General features: G+C 47.9%; 7 protein-coding genes across 7 annotated transcripts; 3 read left to right on the forward strand and 4 right to left on the reverse strand.

The window, feature by feature from the left end:
- Nucleotides 1–1,137: 1,137 nt before the first annotated feature.
- DEU56DRAFT_791361 (uncharacterized protein) lies at nt 1,138–4,132 on the forward strand. Its single transcript, XM_041352656.1, has 6 exons — nt 1,138–1,602; nt 1,659–1,977; nt 2,048–2,400; nt 2,446–2,522; nt 2,577–3,655; nt 3,702–4,132. Exons 1-6 carry the CDS (start codon nt 1,194–1,196, stop codon nt 4,009–4,011), a joined length of 2,547 nt encoding a protein of 848 aa, XP_041210422.1. The 5' UTR covers nt 1,138–1,193; the 3' UTR covers nt 4,012–4,132.
- DEU56DRAFT_791362 (HAD-like domain-containing protein) lies at nt 4,125–5,899 on the reverse strand. The gene is made up of 8 exons (XM_041352657.1): nt 5,795–5,899; nt 5,395–5,741; nt 5,280–5,337; nt 5,165–5,222; nt 5,006–5,108; nt 4,853–4,947; nt 4,735–4,799; nt 4,125–4,672 (listed from the first exon to the last, which is right to left on the reverse strand). Exons 2-8 carry the CDS (start codon nt 5,525–5,527, stop codon nt 4,414–4,416), a joined length of 771 nt encoding a protein of 256 aa, XP_041210423.1. The 5' UTR covers nt 5,528–5,741; nt 5,795–5,899; the 3' UTR covers nt 4,125–4,413.
- Nucleotides 5,900–7,028: 1,129 nt separating this feature from the next.
- On the reverse strand, nt 7,029–7,873 carry DEU56DRAFT_910711 (uncharacterized protein; the record flags this gene model as incomplete). Its single annotated transcript, XM_041357213.1, has 4 exons — nt 7,029–7,349; nt 7,396–7,546; nt 7,599–7,612; nt 7,667–7,873. The coding sequence occupies 4 exons, from the start codon at nt 7,871–7,873 to the stop codon at nt 7,029–7,031; spliced, it is 693 nt and encodes a 230-aa protein (XP_041210424.1).
- A 524-nt stretch (nt 7,874–8,397) lies between these two features.
- Nucleotides 8,398–9,290, forward strand: DEU56DRAFT_242332 (uncharacterized protein). The gene has a single exon (XM_041345259.1). It carries the CDS (start codon nt 8,587–8,589, stop codon nt 9,190–9,192), a length of 606 nt encoding a protein of 201 aa, XP_041210425.1. The 5' UTR covers nt 8,398–8,586; the 3' UTR covers nt 9,193–9,290.
- A 380-nt stretch (nt 9,291–9,670) lies between these two features.
- On the reverse strand, nt 9,671–10,764 carry DEU56DRAFT_242352 (uncharacterized protein). The gene is made up of 2 exons (XM_041345261.1): nt 10,735–10,764; nt 9,671–10,596 (listed from the first exon to the last, which is right to left on the reverse strand). Exon 2 carries the CDS (start codon nt 10,452–10,454, stop codon nt 9,906–9,908), a length of 549 nt encoding a protein of 182 aa, XP_041210426.1. The 5' UTR covers nt 10,455–10,596; nt 10,735–10,764; the 3' UTR covers nt 9,671–9,905.
- DEU56DRAFT_242335 (WD40-repeat-containing domain protein) lies at nt 10,669–12,797 on the reverse strand. Its single transcript, XM_041345260.1, has 11 exons — nt 12,618–12,797; nt 12,501–12,563; nt 12,425–12,438; nt 12,208–12,371; nt 12,069–12,151; nt 11,897–12,006; nt 11,685–11,848; nt 11,433–11,636; nt 11,268–11,373; nt 10,892–11,214; nt 10,669–10,837 (listed from the first exon to the last, which is right to left on the reverse strand). Exons 1-10 carry the CDS (start codon nt 12,737–12,739, stop codon nt 10,961–10,963), a joined length of 1,284 nt encoding a protein of 427 aa, XP_041210427.1. The 5' UTR covers nt 12,740–12,797; the 3' UTR covers nt 10,669–10,837; nt 10,892–10,960.
- Nucleotides 12,798–13,764: 967 nt separating this feature from the next.
- Nucleotides 13,765–16,534, forward strand: DEU56DRAFT_242395 (uncharacterized protein). The gene is made up of 16 exons (XM_041345262.1): nt 13,765–13,825; nt 13,880–13,972; nt 14,034–14,167; nt 14,230–14,291; nt 14,342–14,421; nt 14,479–14,503; nt 14,558–14,611; nt 14,665–14,855; nt 14,916–15,010; nt 15,066–15,263; nt 15,319–15,463; nt 15,512–15,525; nt 15,586–15,701; nt 15,755–15,843; nt 15,894–16,028; nt 16,082–16,534. Coding segments are annotated over exons 2-16 (1,689 nt in total). The 5' UTR covers nt 13,765–13,825; nt 13,880–13,970; the 3' UTR covers nt 16,431–16,534.
- Nucleotides 16,535–16,658: the final 124 nt, after the last annotated feature.

Here is a 16,658-nt window from a genome sequence, read left to right on the forward strand (position 1 = left end):
GCGGAGAAAAATAGACTCGATTGCATTGCATATGATGACCACAGCTCAGCGGCTATCCGACGGATAGCACTACGCTGCCATGTCTCCGCACCATGGGAATAAAAGAGGTCCCCATCCAAAAATGTCTGGCTTTGGAAGATTGCAGCATTTAGAGAGAGAATGGGGAACATGCAACAAGGAACTATTTTCGTGTACGTTTGTCGTATCTCAATCAGGGATCACAACCACATACCTAAGGTCGACGCCAAGGGGGTTCTTGTTGAGAATACAATGACAAGCTCTGCCTGCATAAGGCAACCACGTCGGCAGAGCTCGATACTGCGTTGGATACACCCGGCACCATTGGACTATCGTCCGTTATAGTCCAACACAATCCAACCATATAATAGTTTAACTCACACTGTCATTAATTTATATGTTGGGGTGTATAAAATTCAAATCTCATCGTGCATACACTTATCGGACCTCGTCGAGGTTGGGGAAGATGGTAATCCACTGCCATTCGTCGCCCAGATTGTGCACTTGGTAGGTCGGAGCAATGCAAGCAGGAATTGCAACCGCATACCTAAGGTCGACACCGAGGGGGTTCTTGTCGAGAGTACAATGACAAGCTCTGCTTGCATAAGGCAACCTCGTCGGCAGAGCTCGATACTGCGTTGAATACACTTGGCACCGTTGGACCATTGGCAGTTATGGTCCAACACAGTCCAACCATATAAAAGATTATCTGACACTGTCATTAGTTCAGAGATTGCGGAGGAAGTAAAAGCAGTCAAAGGCTACATGCCACCACCAAGGTAGGGCAGAATTATAGTATATTGCAGCTGGTTCTCGAGTAGGCGACGGCGGTTGGTCTCAACAACTTAATATTGTATTGCCACGTCTGATGGGTGTTGCAATATGTGCAATTTCGGTGACAAGCTGGCAAGTGATTGTGACTAAGCTGTCACGGTTGTGCATTTGACGGTTTCTATCCAACTAAGTCCAAGTATTCAAAGCTTGCTCATGAGGGGTACAAATGTGATGATTATTGTGCATATTTTAGATCAGATAAAGCCTTCTAATGATTTATCATTTTCGGGTCGTTTACCTGATGTCAGGCTCGGGCGAATCCAGAGACAAATTTAGCTAGATCTATCTGGACAGGCGCTGGTCAGGGTTGTGCTCCTGGATTCACCACCATTCCCATCCCGATGACGGGACATACTAAGCCGAAGAACAAGGGAAAAGGCAGAGGGAATGGCAAGAAGAAGACCCCTAACCGTGGCTCATCCAGCCAGTCAAAAGATGTAGACCCAACCCAATGTTCGACCTTGGAGGAGGACGAAATGACGCGTTGCGACCAGCCAGCGACAAAAGGCTTCGAACGCTGTGAGGTTCACCAAGCTCAGTACCGTACGATGTGCAAGAAGTACAAGGATGCTTCCGAGGTTGTCGACGACATCAAATCTGGGAGGAAGCTCCCGACGAAGGAGCAAATTCAACGTTACACGGATTCCCATGCGACACTTGACAAGGCCCGTTGGGTGCGCAAGTATCTCGAGAGTATTCGCGTGGAGAGGACTGGGAGGAGTATCCACCAAAGGCGCTTCTTCTTGAAAGGTAGGCCTATATTGAAGTTCCCCACTATATTCACCAACACCAATGTCTGTCTACAGTCGATGATGGACACAAGACTCGTTTGAAGAACCTCGCCAAGGACATGGTGAAAGCTGTTGATACTCTCAACGATCTTCAAGCCCGGGCGTTAGATCTCCACGTTGCTAACAATCCTAGTTGCGACTGGGTGAAACCAATGCAATCGCAAGGAGACTTTGATGACACAGTCGAAGTAATTTCCACAGAGGCTATCGTCGAAGAAGCTCAACGAACACTTTCCAACGATCCAAAGAACTCTGCGCGGACGGTTCCCGCTACGAAATATACGAGATCTTCTGCGCCAGCGGACGAGGACCTAATTGATCTGGAGCACCGAGCGTAAGTCTCACAAGATTTTCCTTGGAGATGGGTTTCGATGTGACGGCGACTCTTGATTCGTTATTTTCAGCAAGAAAGCTTGGGTACTGCATGTCTTCGAAAAGTTGACAGAACCTGATTTTATCTTGGACGACTCCGATTCGACTTGTAAGCCCGACCCATCTGTTGTATGTGATATCCTTCGACAGTACGCACGACGGATCATCTTTCACGAGCCGGACCTCTTCTTCAAGTCCCTCGACAAGGTATCCTTCAAGGATCTCATCCTTGACGATGACTTCTCTATTGAGGACGCGCTTAAATTCCTATTCTTATTCGAACATTTTCGATTAGGTTTTGGATTGATGTGGTTCAAAGATGCAGTACTTGATGCCCTTGTGATGTCGAAGAAGGGAGGCAACAACGCTAATCTCGGCAGTCTGAGTAAGTGGCACGCTTATTGTAAACGCACCATCTCATGTTGTTCAGGTAGCCGGCATAAAATGCTCGGGGGGTGGATCTACAACTGTGCCCACACATGCACGATCCCTAATGAAGCTTGGTGGGCAAGTCTCTTCGACCTTCCTGTGTACTAGTGCTGAACACTCATGATTAATCAGTATCTTTTGTATATATTGCAGCCACCCGCCGACGTGGAGAACCGTTTTGTCCGTTTATGCAACAACTTCGACGACATGGTCAACTTCCTGTCTTTTGGGGCAATTGGCATGTTGCCACCTTCGACGTTTTGCAGCAAACAGTACCATGGGGTTGATGCTATCGTGTCCCGGAAACATCTTTCTCTCTCTGGTGTCGTTATCACTGACATGGTGTCAGGCCCGATGCCCCCGCACATGACTGGCCCTATTCAAACCACACGTCGAGCCAGGATGGCGGGATGTATCGTCTGGTGTGAGGTAGAGGCGAGGGGATATATGTTTGGCGCCCTCAGAAATGAGCCTGACCCATTCAACGAGGCTTTCCTACGAGAGCTTCGCGCGCGACCCGACCTCTTCCAGGTAGTAACACGATCTGAAACAGATCCCGGGCGCGACGTCGAAACCTTTCCCACAGACATCTTGCCGGTCATGCGAACGCGGCACTTTGAAGCTCCCCCAGCGCTCTCTACAAACCGCCCAACCGGCTCTGGCGAGTGGGTGGTTTCAAGATCTGCAGTTGATGTATTGTATGGAACTCATTGTGAGATACCTGGCCGGCCAAATTACCCGTTCTCCGGATATCTTCAGATACTGAACGGCGGAAAAAATAAAGGCTGGTTCTTCCGCTACAAGAAGTTCCCAGTGAAGTACCTCGTGATCCTGGATACGGTTCCAAATCGGCATCATTCGATCTTGGCTAGGAATGTTGCATGGGCAGCGCTTCGTGCACGGGGGTATGGCGAAGGGGAATATGGGGTGTTGAAGTATGCGAAAGCTTCTGACGAGCTTTTTCAGAAGCGGGCAGAAGAAATTCTCGCATGGACGCCAGAGAACTGGCGTTGGCAGGCTACGAAGATTGACATAGATGATGTCAATGATATCGATGAAGGTGGAAGTGCAGGTAGGCCAGAGGTGATCCAAGAATGTGAAGGGGAGGGAGTGGATGCATACCGCCATGGTATTGTATTGAAATGCACCGACGGAATGTCATGCAGGGTATTTCCAATTATAATTACATACCCAGCCGATTGTCCTGAAAAGTGCGTTATGTCTCCAAAGATGGGTGAATTACTCAACAACTTTCAGGGTTTCAATAATTACCGCCATAAAAAAAGACACGGGAGGTGGTCAAGGTCAAGAAACGGGAGGGGGCGATGAAAGTGAAGGTGTATGTGCGGGATGGGATGATGAAGGTGAAGGAACGGCAGAGGATGATGAAGGTGAAATTGAAATTGAAATTGAAAGTGAAGGAACAGACGGTGACGATCAAGGCAAAGATGAAGGAACGGGAGGGGATGGGAATGGAACGAAAGGAGAAGGAGAAGGAGAAGGAAAAGAACCAGAAAGAACGGAAGGAAAGCAAAGCGAAAGGGGATGGGGATGCATTGTGAGCTGAGTCTGATCACCTGATATGTTCTGCTATCGTGTCACTGTGTTACCTGTACAATAGTGTTTTGATGTGTTCTACCGACTTAACTTATGTATGCACTTGCGCTCTTTTGCAAACAACACAGGCCAAGGTATTCGAACTTTTGTGCGCAAGTGCGATAGCCAAGATGTATGTGTCTGACAACAAGATACAAGAAGTGCAACGATTCGCCGACAAGTCAGCGGCTAGGAATCAAAATGGAAGCGACAGCGACAGTCTAATCTGGCTGCACATACAACCGGTGATTTCACTTGGAGGGTCATGGGTAAGCACCTCTGGATCGGCTCTTATGGAAGTTATTCCGCAAGATGTAATAGTTTCTCAACAACCTGAAAAGTATGTATCAATTGAAGGCCTCACCACCTTTCATCAACTTTGTCGAGCTTCGCGTATCAGCCTCGCCAGCTCTTGAAAGTCCTGAACGACAAGGTCCGCCTCACCGCCATCCTTCTTGTTGCGCATATTCTCCCTTACATCGCGCGGATCTTCAGTAGGTCGTGGCACGTAAATCGTCTTGAAACCGAAGCTAGCGGCACCGATGAGGTCCCATTTGTGCGCAGTGACCATGGCTATCTTGTGAGGAGGCAAAGAAAGGTGGTATGCCGCGGATTGATAGACCTTCTTGTCGCTGCTCGAATGTTAGGGCATGAGAATGTGAAAGACAGTTGTCAGAGTCGGATAGAGACGTACGGCTTATACGACCCGAACATTTCGGCCGAGAAGATACCATCCCAGGGAAGATCTTGGTTCTTTGCCTATAGTCTTGGTTAATATAAAGGTACGACGCATACTAGTGCGACTCAATCACCGAGTCGAGAAGTAGCCTGAGGTTTCCGTTAGATAAAGCGAGGATGTAGACATGGTTTTTGAGCTCTGTTAGACCAGGGATTGTATCCTGGTACACTACAGTTTCAAAGAGGCTGTTAGTCGAATGCATTTGTCGCTTTCCAGAGGATCCCACCGTTCAAGTTGTGCCAGATCATGGTGAGCTCTTCACGGTCCGATTCTCCCCATATCTCTCCAAGACGAGACCAGCGTGGCGTAGTGAGCATATTATCCAGTATCTGCAACGTTGTCATGAGATGTAGGATATGTGCATGCTTGACTACGAGCTACTTACCTCCCGATGCATAAGGTCCATGTTGAGAATACCTTCCCCGCCCTGCGCTACTACTTTTCTGTATGAATGGGCATGTCACTACCCAGAAGCCAAGATGAACGAGTGATGGACTTGCATGTGAGCAAAATATCCGGCTCGCCATTCTTCTGCGAAATCGATTGCGTCCTGCGAGCCTGATTCAAATGCGATTAAACCAAGAGAATTTGAGTTGAACGTAAGGTATGTGGTACCTTTGAGAAGTAGCCCTTTGCTGAGGATGGACACTTGACGAGTGACTGTGCTGTGCCAGTCGAGCACGGTACCGAATACGTCGAATAAGCAGGCGTCGATTTCGCGGAGGTTAAGGTCTTCGGTGTTCGTCATGGCCAATGTTTTTCAGGGGACCATAAGCTTGAGCTTTGGCGGGAGTGGGATGGTATCAGTAGGTGCCCGGTGGTCACATGCAGAATCAGGTGCTACCCTTCGGATCTCTATTCTGAGATACATGTGAACCAGTGGCCCGTGTCAGAATGAGTAGGGATGAGATGTCATTCAGCTGAGAACATATTTGCGATACTATAATTGCTTAAACATATATCTGAGCTTTTATTCAGTAAGACAGACGAGATGGCACAAGTAAAAAAAACGAACATGCTCTTGAATCCAGTGTCGAAATAGCTGGTACTACAGGATGTCAGGTCTCTCCTTCGTGAGTGCTACTTGCAGGCAGTACTCAGTTGCCTCCGAGTCAAAGTCACTGCCAAGTAAGATTTTGATCATTATTCCCACCTGCAGACGGCCCGCCACCGCCCGCAGATTCAGACTCAGCCCGAATGGAACCGGTGACCGACTCGAAGGGCCGATCGACCAGGCTTGAGACCGAGTAGTCACTGATACTCATCATCGAAGTGATCCTTACGGTGAGTCTGACTACTCGAGTTACCATAATTTTGTTACCTTGTCATATAGACAGCTTTTGATTTTTTGACTGTCGATTCTACAGTCGGAATACGTCACGAGTCAGCTATTAGTATTACTGGCGACTAACGTCTAGTGCTTTCAGAATGGATTCAGTGCAGTCTTGACTCCGGTGTTTCGTACGTGCACAAAAATTGGCGAATGGCAGTTGATTGACATTACACTAGCTTCATCATAAAACACATGAATTGCGGTTGTTGTGCTCTGGTTTCTCGAACCTAAACTTCACCTTCATCATGATCATGGTATTTGAAACCGTCTGGGGGATTTCTGGCTGTTTGTGTGACATTGATCACAACAGGCTTCACATGACTTTAGGAAACCGCATCGCAAGATGGCACATCTACGGACCTGTGATTGGCTACGCTCCCCACCTGAACTAGTACTCAAAGTGTTCATATATAAGCTTTCATTCACCATGCTTCGAAGCATTAACCTGCCGTTTAGCCTGCAACCGCATGAGCACGTCGTCAAATCAATCATGAAATCTCACGATGCAAGCAACGAGTTCGCGTTCACTGAGGCAAAGATTAGGCAATTGTTTCGAATGTGCTTTTGGGGACACAGACCGGTCGCAAGGGTTCCATATATCCCAATCCATATATCTGAGAAAGCTTCACTTCGCGACGAAGGAGAGGAAATCTAGCTCACTCACAATTTTGCTTCATTGCTAAAAACTACTCTTTCACGGTCAGTTTGGCACTGCACATCCAAGAAAGGATATCTCACGAAGCTCACGACAAGGACCGCGACCAGGCTCAACATAACGTTAGTCTAAACATGTCGGGAGAGTCAACTTTCCACATACCTGGTTATTAGGCCGGTTTCTGCGGGGTGATTGAACGGACGTGAGCTATATCTGCTAGAATGAGCACAGGGCTAACCTATAGTCCATAGGACCAAACGATCAATCATGCTCGTCGTCCTGCAAAATTGTCACAACGGAACGAATTGGAAGAAACGTAGCTTGCCTTGCAAATCCTGACCGCTGCTTCCTCACGTACCACGCAATGGACAGGGTGAGTATCAGGTCACAGAGCACGCGCGAAGTGAGCGAAAGCGTGATCAACACGTTTTGATCGATTTCGAATGCTGCAACACTTGTCATGTTGACAGCTTTCGCTGTGACCACAATCGAAATAACCTGAGCTACTGCACACAGTACGAGCGAGAGAATGACAAGAGGAAGTCTTTTCGAAAGCTTCCAAAGTCGAAATGCGAAGTACGACTACGTGGAGGTGAGTGTCACTATCAAATTTGATGAGGAATCTCACTTCAACGAGCGCCCCTGTAATTCCGGTGAAGAGGATGGTTGCGTCTGCTCCTAAAGGGAGTGTCTGGAGTTTTAAAGAGTCGTCGTATGCGCTGACAGCAATGTACCACAGCGTCGCCGACACACAGATCACATGGGCAATTTGCGTTGCGCTGTACAATTTAGCTAGTCTGGGTAGGGATCAATAGCACATAAACCACTTACAAGACTGCTGCTACCTGGGAAGACAACGTCAAGTCAGTGATTCGTATTTTCATGCTAGTTTCACTGACCGTGAGCTTTATCGCTCGATGATCGTTGGCGAAATTCGCATAATATACATAGGTCTGGATGATGAGACAACCGAAGAGGCAGGCGTCGATAAGCGCACCCAACACCACTGGTCCAACAATGACGTATGCGTTGAATACCGCGACTTGAAAGAACGAAGGAGCGGCAACGCTGCTGGAATCAGTAGCATTCATCAGGTGTGTTAACATGGTCCACTTTACCAACTTGTATTAAATGACCTCTTACTGCCGCAGCTGATGGCAGGCTGTCCAGTTTGAACTTACGCCGCCGAGCACAACGGAATTGACACAGGTAAATGATCAGGAATTACTGATTTCGTAACAATGTTGTTTAGCGATTCATGGCGAATATTACTTTGTTACGATACATATTTCAGCACTCACTGGGCTCATTGTACCCTGGCCAGCAAACTCATTCGGTCTGCGGACTCGTCCCATAAACTGACGTTGAGCATCTTTAGTCACGACAGATCATGTCGATTGCTTTTGACGGTAATGAACTTTACATAAGTCGTGGCTTTAATTTGATGTCAATCGTTCTAGTGCCTCAAGCTAGTGGGTTCATCTTGAATAGCCGTCTCGACGGCCGAGGGTCGAGACCGAGCAGTACAAAGGATCATAACTTAACTAGTATAAAGTATAAACGTCAATGTCTAAATAAGGTAGCTTGTTTGAATCAAAATATAAACCGACTGGTCCTTACATATCGTAGATTATGGAGTGTCGAGCACCCTGTTATGACTCCGAGCTAGCTCGGTTCCCTTAATTGCCTCTGGAAAAAAGTCCGAGCAGTCGGTCTCTTTAGCCCTGGAAAAGACCCCAAGGACGTCGGCGCCAACGTAAGTTGAATATTCTATTCTCGCCTTGCTGATCTTTTCTTTTCCCCCTCATTGTTGACTGTGATGACAACCTCCCTTTCGCTATCATCACCCACCCTGAGCCCTCTCGACCATGTGCGTGTGTACACGTGTACACTCAAACCCTATCCCTGCCGCTGTCGACCACGACATCCCTTCGCTCCCCGCCTCCAAGCGCCACCCCAACAACCTCCTGCAACTGCCATCGAACCCTCCCGCTGCCACCCGCGCCCTTGGGCAACCTCCTGTGCCTTCGATGGCGGCAACTTCTTGCGACCTCTCATTACCCACACCGACTCACCTAACCAAGACCCATCCTGCTGTCGCCCCGCGCCCAACCAGGACCTTCCTCGTGCTCCCGCTAACCTGACGCTGCCGCCACGATTTACCGCACTCTCTTGTTGCTCACTTCGGTCTCCTGCGCCTTCTTGTTACTCTCGCACGGCCGCCTGTTTTCTTCGCCGCCTGATGATCTCTCCTCGACCGCTGGCAATTTCTCGTTACTCTGGCACGTATTCCATGGCCAGCCGCGGTACCTTGCTTCTACTCATTTTTTCATATATTTCCCTGTACACTACCCCTACCTATACAACCCTTATGATTCCTCATCTACTCTATTGTATATCAAAGGTTAGATACATGTTTTTTTGAACATAACAAGGCTTCATGCGGTCTGGACTCGCGAATTCAATTTTTAACAACCAAAGTCATTGTTCTGTAGTTAATTCATAGGATAAAAATCAATAAATTTTCATCACTTTACTGTGATCAGAGTCTTGACCGCCATCAACGTTTTGCAACTAATCATTCGCCAGGCACCAACATAAGGCCCATCTCACAACAATTGTAGCGGAGCAACAGCATTAATATATTGCGCGCAGGGTACAATACATCAAAAATCTAGCTAAATAATAATACGAAGTCTAACAACGACAAGAGAGTAAGCTAATAGTGATGAGGACGAGGGAAGGCGACACAGAAAGAATGGGGGGGAATAGGTACTGATGGTTGTGGTGAGGTTATATACAGGTTGGCGATGCCGTCAACTATACCTTGAAGCGAACTGAAGCGAACATCCCGAGGGTGTTCGGATTTTTTATCTTTGTGGTTTTGCGAACCGAGCAAGCTCGGAGTCATAACAGGGTGCTACAAACTCATTATTATGGGCTCTGCTATCTTCTAGTCTCCTAACCAGACCTGTCGAAGGAAGATAGTCCTTCCTTCGTATGAAGGCTTTCTCTGCCAAGGAAGCTTCACATGGCGCGATTACTGTGTAGTACACAAGACCTTGTGCAACCATGCATGCCATGATTCGCGATTCCTCTAGACCAGTCAGAATGCGTCAGACGCGACGTGCAGTGAATTCAATGAGTTCTCGCATCCATCCCTTTGATATCGTTTACAACCGCCATAAACTGTCGATGCCCAGCGTCTGTCGTGATGTCGAACTCCCACCTATTTGCTGGAACAGTGTCCACCTCCGGGCTGTCACCAGCTGTTGGAACACGATCAGGGAATACACGGCCACTGCTCGTCTCCATGGAATAAAAAGCAAACTTTTGTCCCATGGCACTGACGCCATGAAGCTTGGGTGTCACAGCTGTGGGGCAAAGGCTACGAAATATTTGCCTCGTCTTGTTGTCTACCGCAATCCTAGTCGACAGGAGGTTGACATGATCGGGGAAATGGAATTGGAGGAAGAGCAGGGGCTGCCACTGCATTGTAAGGACGACGAGAGTGACTTTTTTAGGTGCAGGATAATCGTCTGTAAGGGGATAGAATGGGACCATCTTATAGGGATCCAAAAAGAACGCGGTGAAGATAAGTTTGTTGTATGCCCCACTGTAGTCGTTTTCATTGGTTGTATCAGTCGGGGCATACGCGAATGAATCAAGCACATCCTGAGGCAACATTATCAAAAGAAGATAAGTAGTTCAAACCTGCGATTCTAGTGAAGAAGCTTGTGTTACGTAAGCATTAAAATGGCTGCCGCGTGTGTTGCATGAGAATATTTGCGTCCTGAGTCAACGAAGGTGGTCGATCAGTGACGTGGAGCTAAGGACATTGAAGGGTCAGATTACAGTCAGTTGCTTAATAAGACACGGTCAATTTGAGCCTGGTGGGCTATAGCGATCTTCAAACTTCCAACCGCCGCCGACTCGACAACCTTTCTAGTATCGAACGAGAACCCACCGCTCACTAGTAATCTGTGAATAATCTTGACCGTGAGCGCTCCGCAACGACATCTCATGTGTCCCGTGATAATGCTTTTTAGGACGCGAGGGTTTCCAAAGTACTGAGAAGTTTCAGCTGCGACTTATTCATATAGGCCGACATAAGTCATACTCACTCAGCTCGAAAGGACCAGAGACGAACATGTACATCCGATGACATTCGGGCGCTCCGAAGCAAATATCAATCAAGCGTGATGTACAGTCCGCGTGGGGTCGAATGACCACATCTTCAAAGAAGAGTCCTTGACGTATGGAAGTGGTCGGCGCCTTGACACTTTGATCATATTCTGGCTCTCAGAATCCGATTCTTGGTCTGTTGAATGCCCCCCGTCGGAACTATCGGAATCACTATCCTCCATGCCCTTATCAAAATGCCGTGAGCCTGATGCTGACAGAAGGTTGGAATGCAAGGGCTGAAATGCCACGCAGCCGACCACATCTTCGTTCGCAAAGATTAGTTACGAAGGGATGAGGATCGTTTAGTATACTTGCCTCCGTGTGCGTTGAAAGTCATCTTTTGGTCGATATTCATCGCTGATGACTGGTCAGAATCGAATTCGTCCGATTCTCCCACATCAAACAACGAAACGCATCCATTCTATAGCCAGACTTTTAGCCAGGAATCCTGAACGACATACATCTGGGAAAGGAATGTACCTGGTCACCGACGCTTAACCATCTCCCAGCATAATCTACGTCAAATTCGATTTTCTGATTGGTTAAGGTTTTGTGAGAATCAAATGACGACCTGAAGACTTTCACAGGTACAGATGTATCACTGCGAAGGTCCCAGGCATATATTGCATTGTGTCGACGAAATGCAGCATACAGAATATGCGGTTTCATCGGATTGAACTTCAGCTGTAGGGAATGAGCTTGACATCACCACACATTCTTCAGACGACATACCTGCGTGACTCCGGATCGAACATCTGCGCCTCCTATAGGCATGATAGCCGCCTTATTCGACTCGGAATACAAAGCAATATTATCCATCGCTTGTGAGGAAGGCGTTAGGCTGCCGATCGCGTAGTAGTCGTAAGAGGAGGAAAAAGCTATGCTGGATATGATGCCTAAAATTGGGTCAGCATACATCCGGGGTAGTAAATTTAACATCTTACCTTTGAGGCCATCCTTGCTTTTCTTAGAAGGCGTAGTCGGAAGGCGATCGCCTTCCCCAGGTTGTTGAATGTCGAAGATCTCGACGGCATCTTCGAAACCGCAGTATAGTCTTGATGTGGAGGATATTAACGATGATCATTGAATATGAACGGAGGTTCGTGACAGGCTTACTTGTCTGCCGTCAAGTTGAACGCGAGACTATGAGGAGCGATGAACCTCTCGCGATGATCAATAATCGGGTACGAGGCTCTCAGCTGGTGGGGTCGACGAGCGGTCAGGCGAAAACGGACATAAACAGTAGGTGCACTACCCTTCCATCGGAAGCATCAAGAAGCTTCACTGGACAGTCACGCACAGAAGCGACGAAACAGTACGACGGAGCGTTGTTGGGTGATGCCCCAGGATACCAAGCAAAATTGACGGCTGCTGAGGACTGCGAGAATGTGCGCTGATGGTGAACGGAGAACTGTGTGCCTTCGGGAAACTTTGATAGGTGAAAAAGCTAGGTCATGCGCAATGCGGCTGACCTTGAACGTCTGAACTTGAGGATTTAAATTATATCTGAGATTGTAGAATCTTGACTCGGACGACAGCGATGCTCACATATTAAACAGCTGGAATGACCTGTTTTCGCACTGGACGAGGAAGCTGGATCCATCTGCACACCTTTAGTGTTGTGACGTTTGAATGGTGCTCAAAGTGGTTGACTGAAAGGCGTACCACCTGGCACAACGAGTGAAATTATTTGCGAAATCAGGATCCACGTCCAGATTGTTTGTTAGGACAAGTTCCGGAGGGCAGGAGACGTCAAGTTGAGGAGGCTTCCACTCCATCTCATACATATGCTGAGTTGCAACTACAAGTAGTAGTTCTGGCTCTTGGTCTACGGTACCGTTGAGCCCAAAGTCAATATTTGCCAAGGTAACTGAGTTACATAATATTGTTGACATTTCGACTCCGCGTAAATCGTGAGGACCCCGTGTTGTTTTGGAATACCATTTCATCCTCGTTATGCTGAGAGCACGTCAATTCATGTCGTCAACTAAGAGCACATCGGGATCGGTTTGATATCGATGGGCCAGTCATCACTACCAGCCTCCTACTAGCATCATGGTGATGCGCACCTTTTTCCCAGCGCGTTGCAGACCTCCTGGAGGATGGTGGTTTTTCCTGCATTCGCTCTTCCTATAACGAGGATTCGAAAGCGATTGATTCTCTGTCTTATTACCGAAGGATCCATGTGTAAAGGTAGGCTCTGTGATGAGGAAGCGTTGACGCAGGCTTATAACCACTGCAGTGTGTCGACTTGGCGCCAGTACTAAATGCTCAATTTAACGCCAGCATCTAGATTCAGTGGGCGATGCGGCGGCCATGGGCATATGCAGCTGTATATCACATGAGGCATACACGAGGAGTCAGGATGCCTCGCGTTGATGTGGCTTTGACCATTTGGAAGCGACGCAAGGATACATAAGAGTGGGCAACAGTGACACGTCTACTACATAAGTGGATCGAGGCGGTTAGCTCCAGTCCATTGTCCAGTTCTGTGCCGAATTTCGAGCGACTTTTTCAATATGGACGCGACCGGGCTCGTGATCAGGCTGAACATTGGGTACCGGGTGGTCACTCCATATGTAATAAACGGATAATACCTGGAAATATACTCCATTTTCTATATATGGCGCACACCTCAACCCGACCCACATGTTTTCCATCTACCAACTGAAGATGTCAGCCAAGCGATGGGTGTGAATGGCTAGCCTGGGTGCTACACGAGGATACCTCCCTTCGGCGCAGCTGACGCGTGCCAGCCTAGGCCCTGTACTCAACCTCCATATAAATCTACCGTGATGAAGGGGAGTCTTTCCCAGCCCAAGTCAGCATGGTCTTTGACACATCAACGGTTCCCTGCCCTCTCTATATTTCTGGTACTCAATTCCCGTATTGGTGGAAAAATCGATCCTACTGAATATATCGAATAGGTGTCTCCATTGACTTCTAGGCAAGTCCGAGTTGCCCACGCCAATCAAATATGGCACAGGAAAGTCATTACGACTGACCTTTTCTCCACCGATGTAAGGACTCGACCCCGCACAATGTGCCCGGTGACCTGAGTTGTTATTGCGTTTATCATAGGAAACTTTCTGTTGGGGAGACATTTCACTTACGTGTTGGGTACAAGAGATGGTTTGGACTGAAGCATGATGAAGAAGACATTGCTTTCGAACCAGAAGAAATCTTTCGCATTTATGGTGCAAGTGAGAGACAAGGTGAAACAATAATCATCGCACTCTCGCCTTGATCTCTCACAAACTCAACCTTTCACGCGCAGAATACATTAAGTTTCATAAAAAGATTAGGATCGTTGTCGAACTTTCTGGGAACACAACAGAAGTAAGGATCCATGTATCGCATCGGAGCCCGTCTAAGTCGTAGATCAGCAGGTTGCGCAGGTAGCGTCTTCTTCCGGTAAAAACTCCGAGCTCCAGCCCACCACCGACGAAATCAGCCGAATTTGCCCTCGGTGAGTCAGGATGATCGTCAAGTGCAATTCTTCAGGTTGACGCCAAAGGCTTCCAAGGTTCCGAATTCTAGTAATAGGAAAGGTATCTGGCTGTCACTGATATCTCAAGCCACCGTTGACATCGTGATTCCAATAGACCGGTGTCGGCAAGTCATCCCTAATCAACCAAGCATTCGGAGTGGAAAAAACGGTGGGCTGTTGATAACACTAAAACACAGAGAGTAGCTGATATTGTCTCCGTAGCTTACTTCGCATGAAATGCCGGGCAAGGCTGAAATCGACACCGAGTTCATCTCGCAACAGAATGGCAGATTTGTTCTCCACGATAGCAAAGGTTTTGAGCCAGGAGAAGTAGACAACCTCCAAATAGTACGAGATTTCATTCAACGTCGGAGAAACATGTCCGCTTTGGAACATCAGCTGCATGCTGTTTGGTAGGCTTCTGCCAGTGTCTTGATGATTCCGTGATAGTGGGCTGACCAAATACACGGAAGGCTTTGCTTTGAAATACCCCGCGCAGGCGGGCGTTTACTGGAAACGGGCACGGAGGAATTCCTGTCATTGAAACGTGATGGAACGCTAGGAAATAGTAAGTCAATCAATGACCATCTCTATGCTATGTTGGAGCCCATTCTTGGTCACAGTTCCCGTCGTCGTCGTCCTCACTAAATATGATATGCTTCTCGACCGCACAGAGCGTACTCTGGACGCTCTCGTGGGATCAAACGACGAGACAATCAAGGAACTCACCAAGAACAAAGCAGAAGCCGAGCTACAGAATATCTGTATCGGACCCCTAGAGGAATTTGCTGGGCCCGACATCCCCCACGCTGTCATCTCTAGTAGGTTTTAATGGTCTGTCCGCTTTATGTGTGCCTCTGAAGTATACGAGCACAGCCGAAGAATGTCACAAAGAAACACTGGCCCGTCTGATCCGAATGACTGAAAACTCCGTCCGTCAGCACCTTGCGCCCGAGGCCGCGGTGATGGCCTCCATCGCCCAGCGAGTGGATACTGGACTCAAAATAAATGCATCGATCGAGTAAGCTTTGCTTGCTTTACTCTTCTCTCGCGATTTACGCAGTATCAGGGTTGGGAAGACAAGTGTGTCTCGATTTCGTGTTGATAACTACTGAGCACTATTTGAACTGTCATGTTTTACAGAATACTGGAAGGCGCTTGCATCAAGCACTACATTCAAGAACCGCAAGACGTGGGATTGTCTAAATGTGCTTCACATTGACATCGTTGCAGTGTGGAATTTCTATGACCCTCATCATGTAATGGTTATCTTCTTTGTTGTTGACCCGTCTGATCTGGCGTGATTGAATAGTACTTGCGCAGCCAAGAGTTCAGGGAAATGATGGTGAAAATGGTCGATACGCTAGAAGTTGGACCTACGGCTGATCCCAGCAGGACTGTGTAGGCCGGTCTTTTATGTGATGGATTGTCATCTCATCAAATGTTCATAGTGCTATTGGGCTTTCCATGGTGGGTACTATTGCGGGCATCATGGCCGCCCTGGCGGGACCTGCGGCTCCCATTGTAGTGCCGATCGCGGCAGGTGTTGTACTCGCCGTATGGGCTCACGACGTATACCAGATATCGTACGTGCCGCTATTTACCCTGGAACGAAAGAATATCGACACTTCTTCCTCAGCCACGCAGTGCTTCAGCGCTTCATGTCCTATATCGTCCACTTAACACTCGTGTTACAGACACTTTATCTCGTATCAGAAAACCAGGAACTCACTCGTAGGGCCATCAAACTCGCGGTCGCTTCCTACCTCGAGTCAGAAATGGGCAGAGAAGTTCATACTCGGATTCAGGAGTATGATAGGAAATTGACCCTCCTGACACGCGCGGATCGCGACGCGTTGGATAAAATCATTGAGGTGATGCAATTTTATAGCATCAGTGCGGCACAGATGTCCGATCTTCGGGCAAAGATTCCGGCTGTGGGTTCATTGCCGGATGAATCATGGGATATGGAGCCTGCGAAGTCGTAGCACTCGGTTTTTGTTGTGTATGATTTGCAACGTTTAGCAGGCATTGTCTGAGTATTTACGAGTTTGTGGTGTGCGCTCATTTGTACTATGTAAATATGGCTGACTTGAGACATTGTATCAACAAACGCACGGCATGGAAGCTCTGAGTATATACCCAGGGACTGATCAGGAACAACCGTCGACAACGAAAGTATCATTAAATTGAAACAAATTTAGGCAACCTTGTGA

The sequence above is a fragment of the Suillus clintonianus genome (assembly GCF_016758775.1).
Source record: "Suillus clintonianus strain FC179 chromosome Unknown DEU56scaffold_21, whole genome shotgun sequence".
In the NCBI taxonomy this organism is placed as follows: domain Eukaryota; kingdom Fungi; phylum Basidiomycota; class Agaricomycetes; order Boletales; family Suillaceae; genus Suillus; species Suillus clintonianus.

What these genes read in the sequence shown, in the direction of transcription:
- DEU56DRAFT_791361 (XM_041352656.1), top strand. Translation starts at nt 1,194, where the DNA reads ATGACGGGACATACTAAGCCGAAGAACAAGGGAAAAGGCAGAGGGAAT. An exon ending in AAGGCGCTTCTTCTTGAAAG is followed by an intron (nt 1,603 to 1,658) that starts GTAGGCCTATAT and finishes GTCTGTCTACAG; the next exon opens with TCGATGATGGACACAAGACT. An exon ending in CGCTAATCTCGGCAGTCTGA is followed by an intron (nt 2,401 to 2,445) that starts GTAAGTGGCACG and finishes CATGTTGTTCAG; the next exon opens with GTAGCCGGCATAAAATGCTC.
- DEU56DRAFT_791362 (XM_041352657.1), bottom strand. Translation starts at nt 5,527, where the DNA reads ATGACGAACACCGAAGACCTTAACCTCCGCGAAATCGACGCCTGCTTA. An exon ending in GCCGGATATTTTGCTCACAT is followed by an intron (nt 5,223 to 5,279) that starts GCAAGTCCATCA and finishes CCATTCATACAG; the next exon opens with AAAAGTAGTAGCGCAGGGCG. An exon ending in GATCTGGCACAACTTGAACG is followed by an intron (nt 4,948 to 5,005) that starts GTGGGATCCTCT and finishes TTGAAACTGTAG; the next exon opens with TGTACCAGGATACAATCCCT.
- DEU56DRAFT_242332 (XM_041345259.1), top strand. Translation starts at nt 8,587, where the DNA reads ATGACAACCTCCCTTTCGCTATCATCACCCACCCTGAGCCCTCTCGAC.
- DEU56DRAFT_242352 (XM_041345261.1), bottom strand. Translation starts at nt 10,454, where the DNA reads ATGTTGCCTCAGGATGTGCTTGATTCATTCGCGTATGCCCCGACTGAT.
- DEU56DRAFT_242335 (XM_041345260.1), bottom strand. Translation starts at nt 12,739, where the DNA reads ATGTATGAGATGGAGTGGAAGCCTCCTCAACTTGACGTCTCCTGCCCT. An exon ending in TTCACTCGTTGTGCCAGGTG is followed by an intron (nt 12,564 to 12,617) that starts GTACGCCTTTCA and finishes ACAACACTAAAG; the next exon opens with GTGTGCAGATGGATCCAGCT. An exon ending in TTGATGCTTCCGATGGAAGG is followed by an intron (nt 12,152 to 12,207) that starts GTAGTGCACCTA and finishes CGACCCCACCAG; the next exon opens with CTGAGAGCCTCGTACCCGAT.
- DEU56DRAFT_242395 (XM_041345262.1), top strand. An exon ending in TGATGGAACGCTAGGAAATA is followed by an intron (nt 15,011 to 15,065) that starts GTAAGTCAATCA and finishes TCTTGGTCACAG; the next exon opens with TTCCCGTCGTCGTCGTCCTC. An exon ending in CCCCCACGCTGTCATCTCTA is followed by an intron (nt 15,264 to 15,318) that starts GTAGGTTTTAAT and finishes ATACGAGCACAG; the next exon opens with CCGAAGAATGTCACAAAGAA.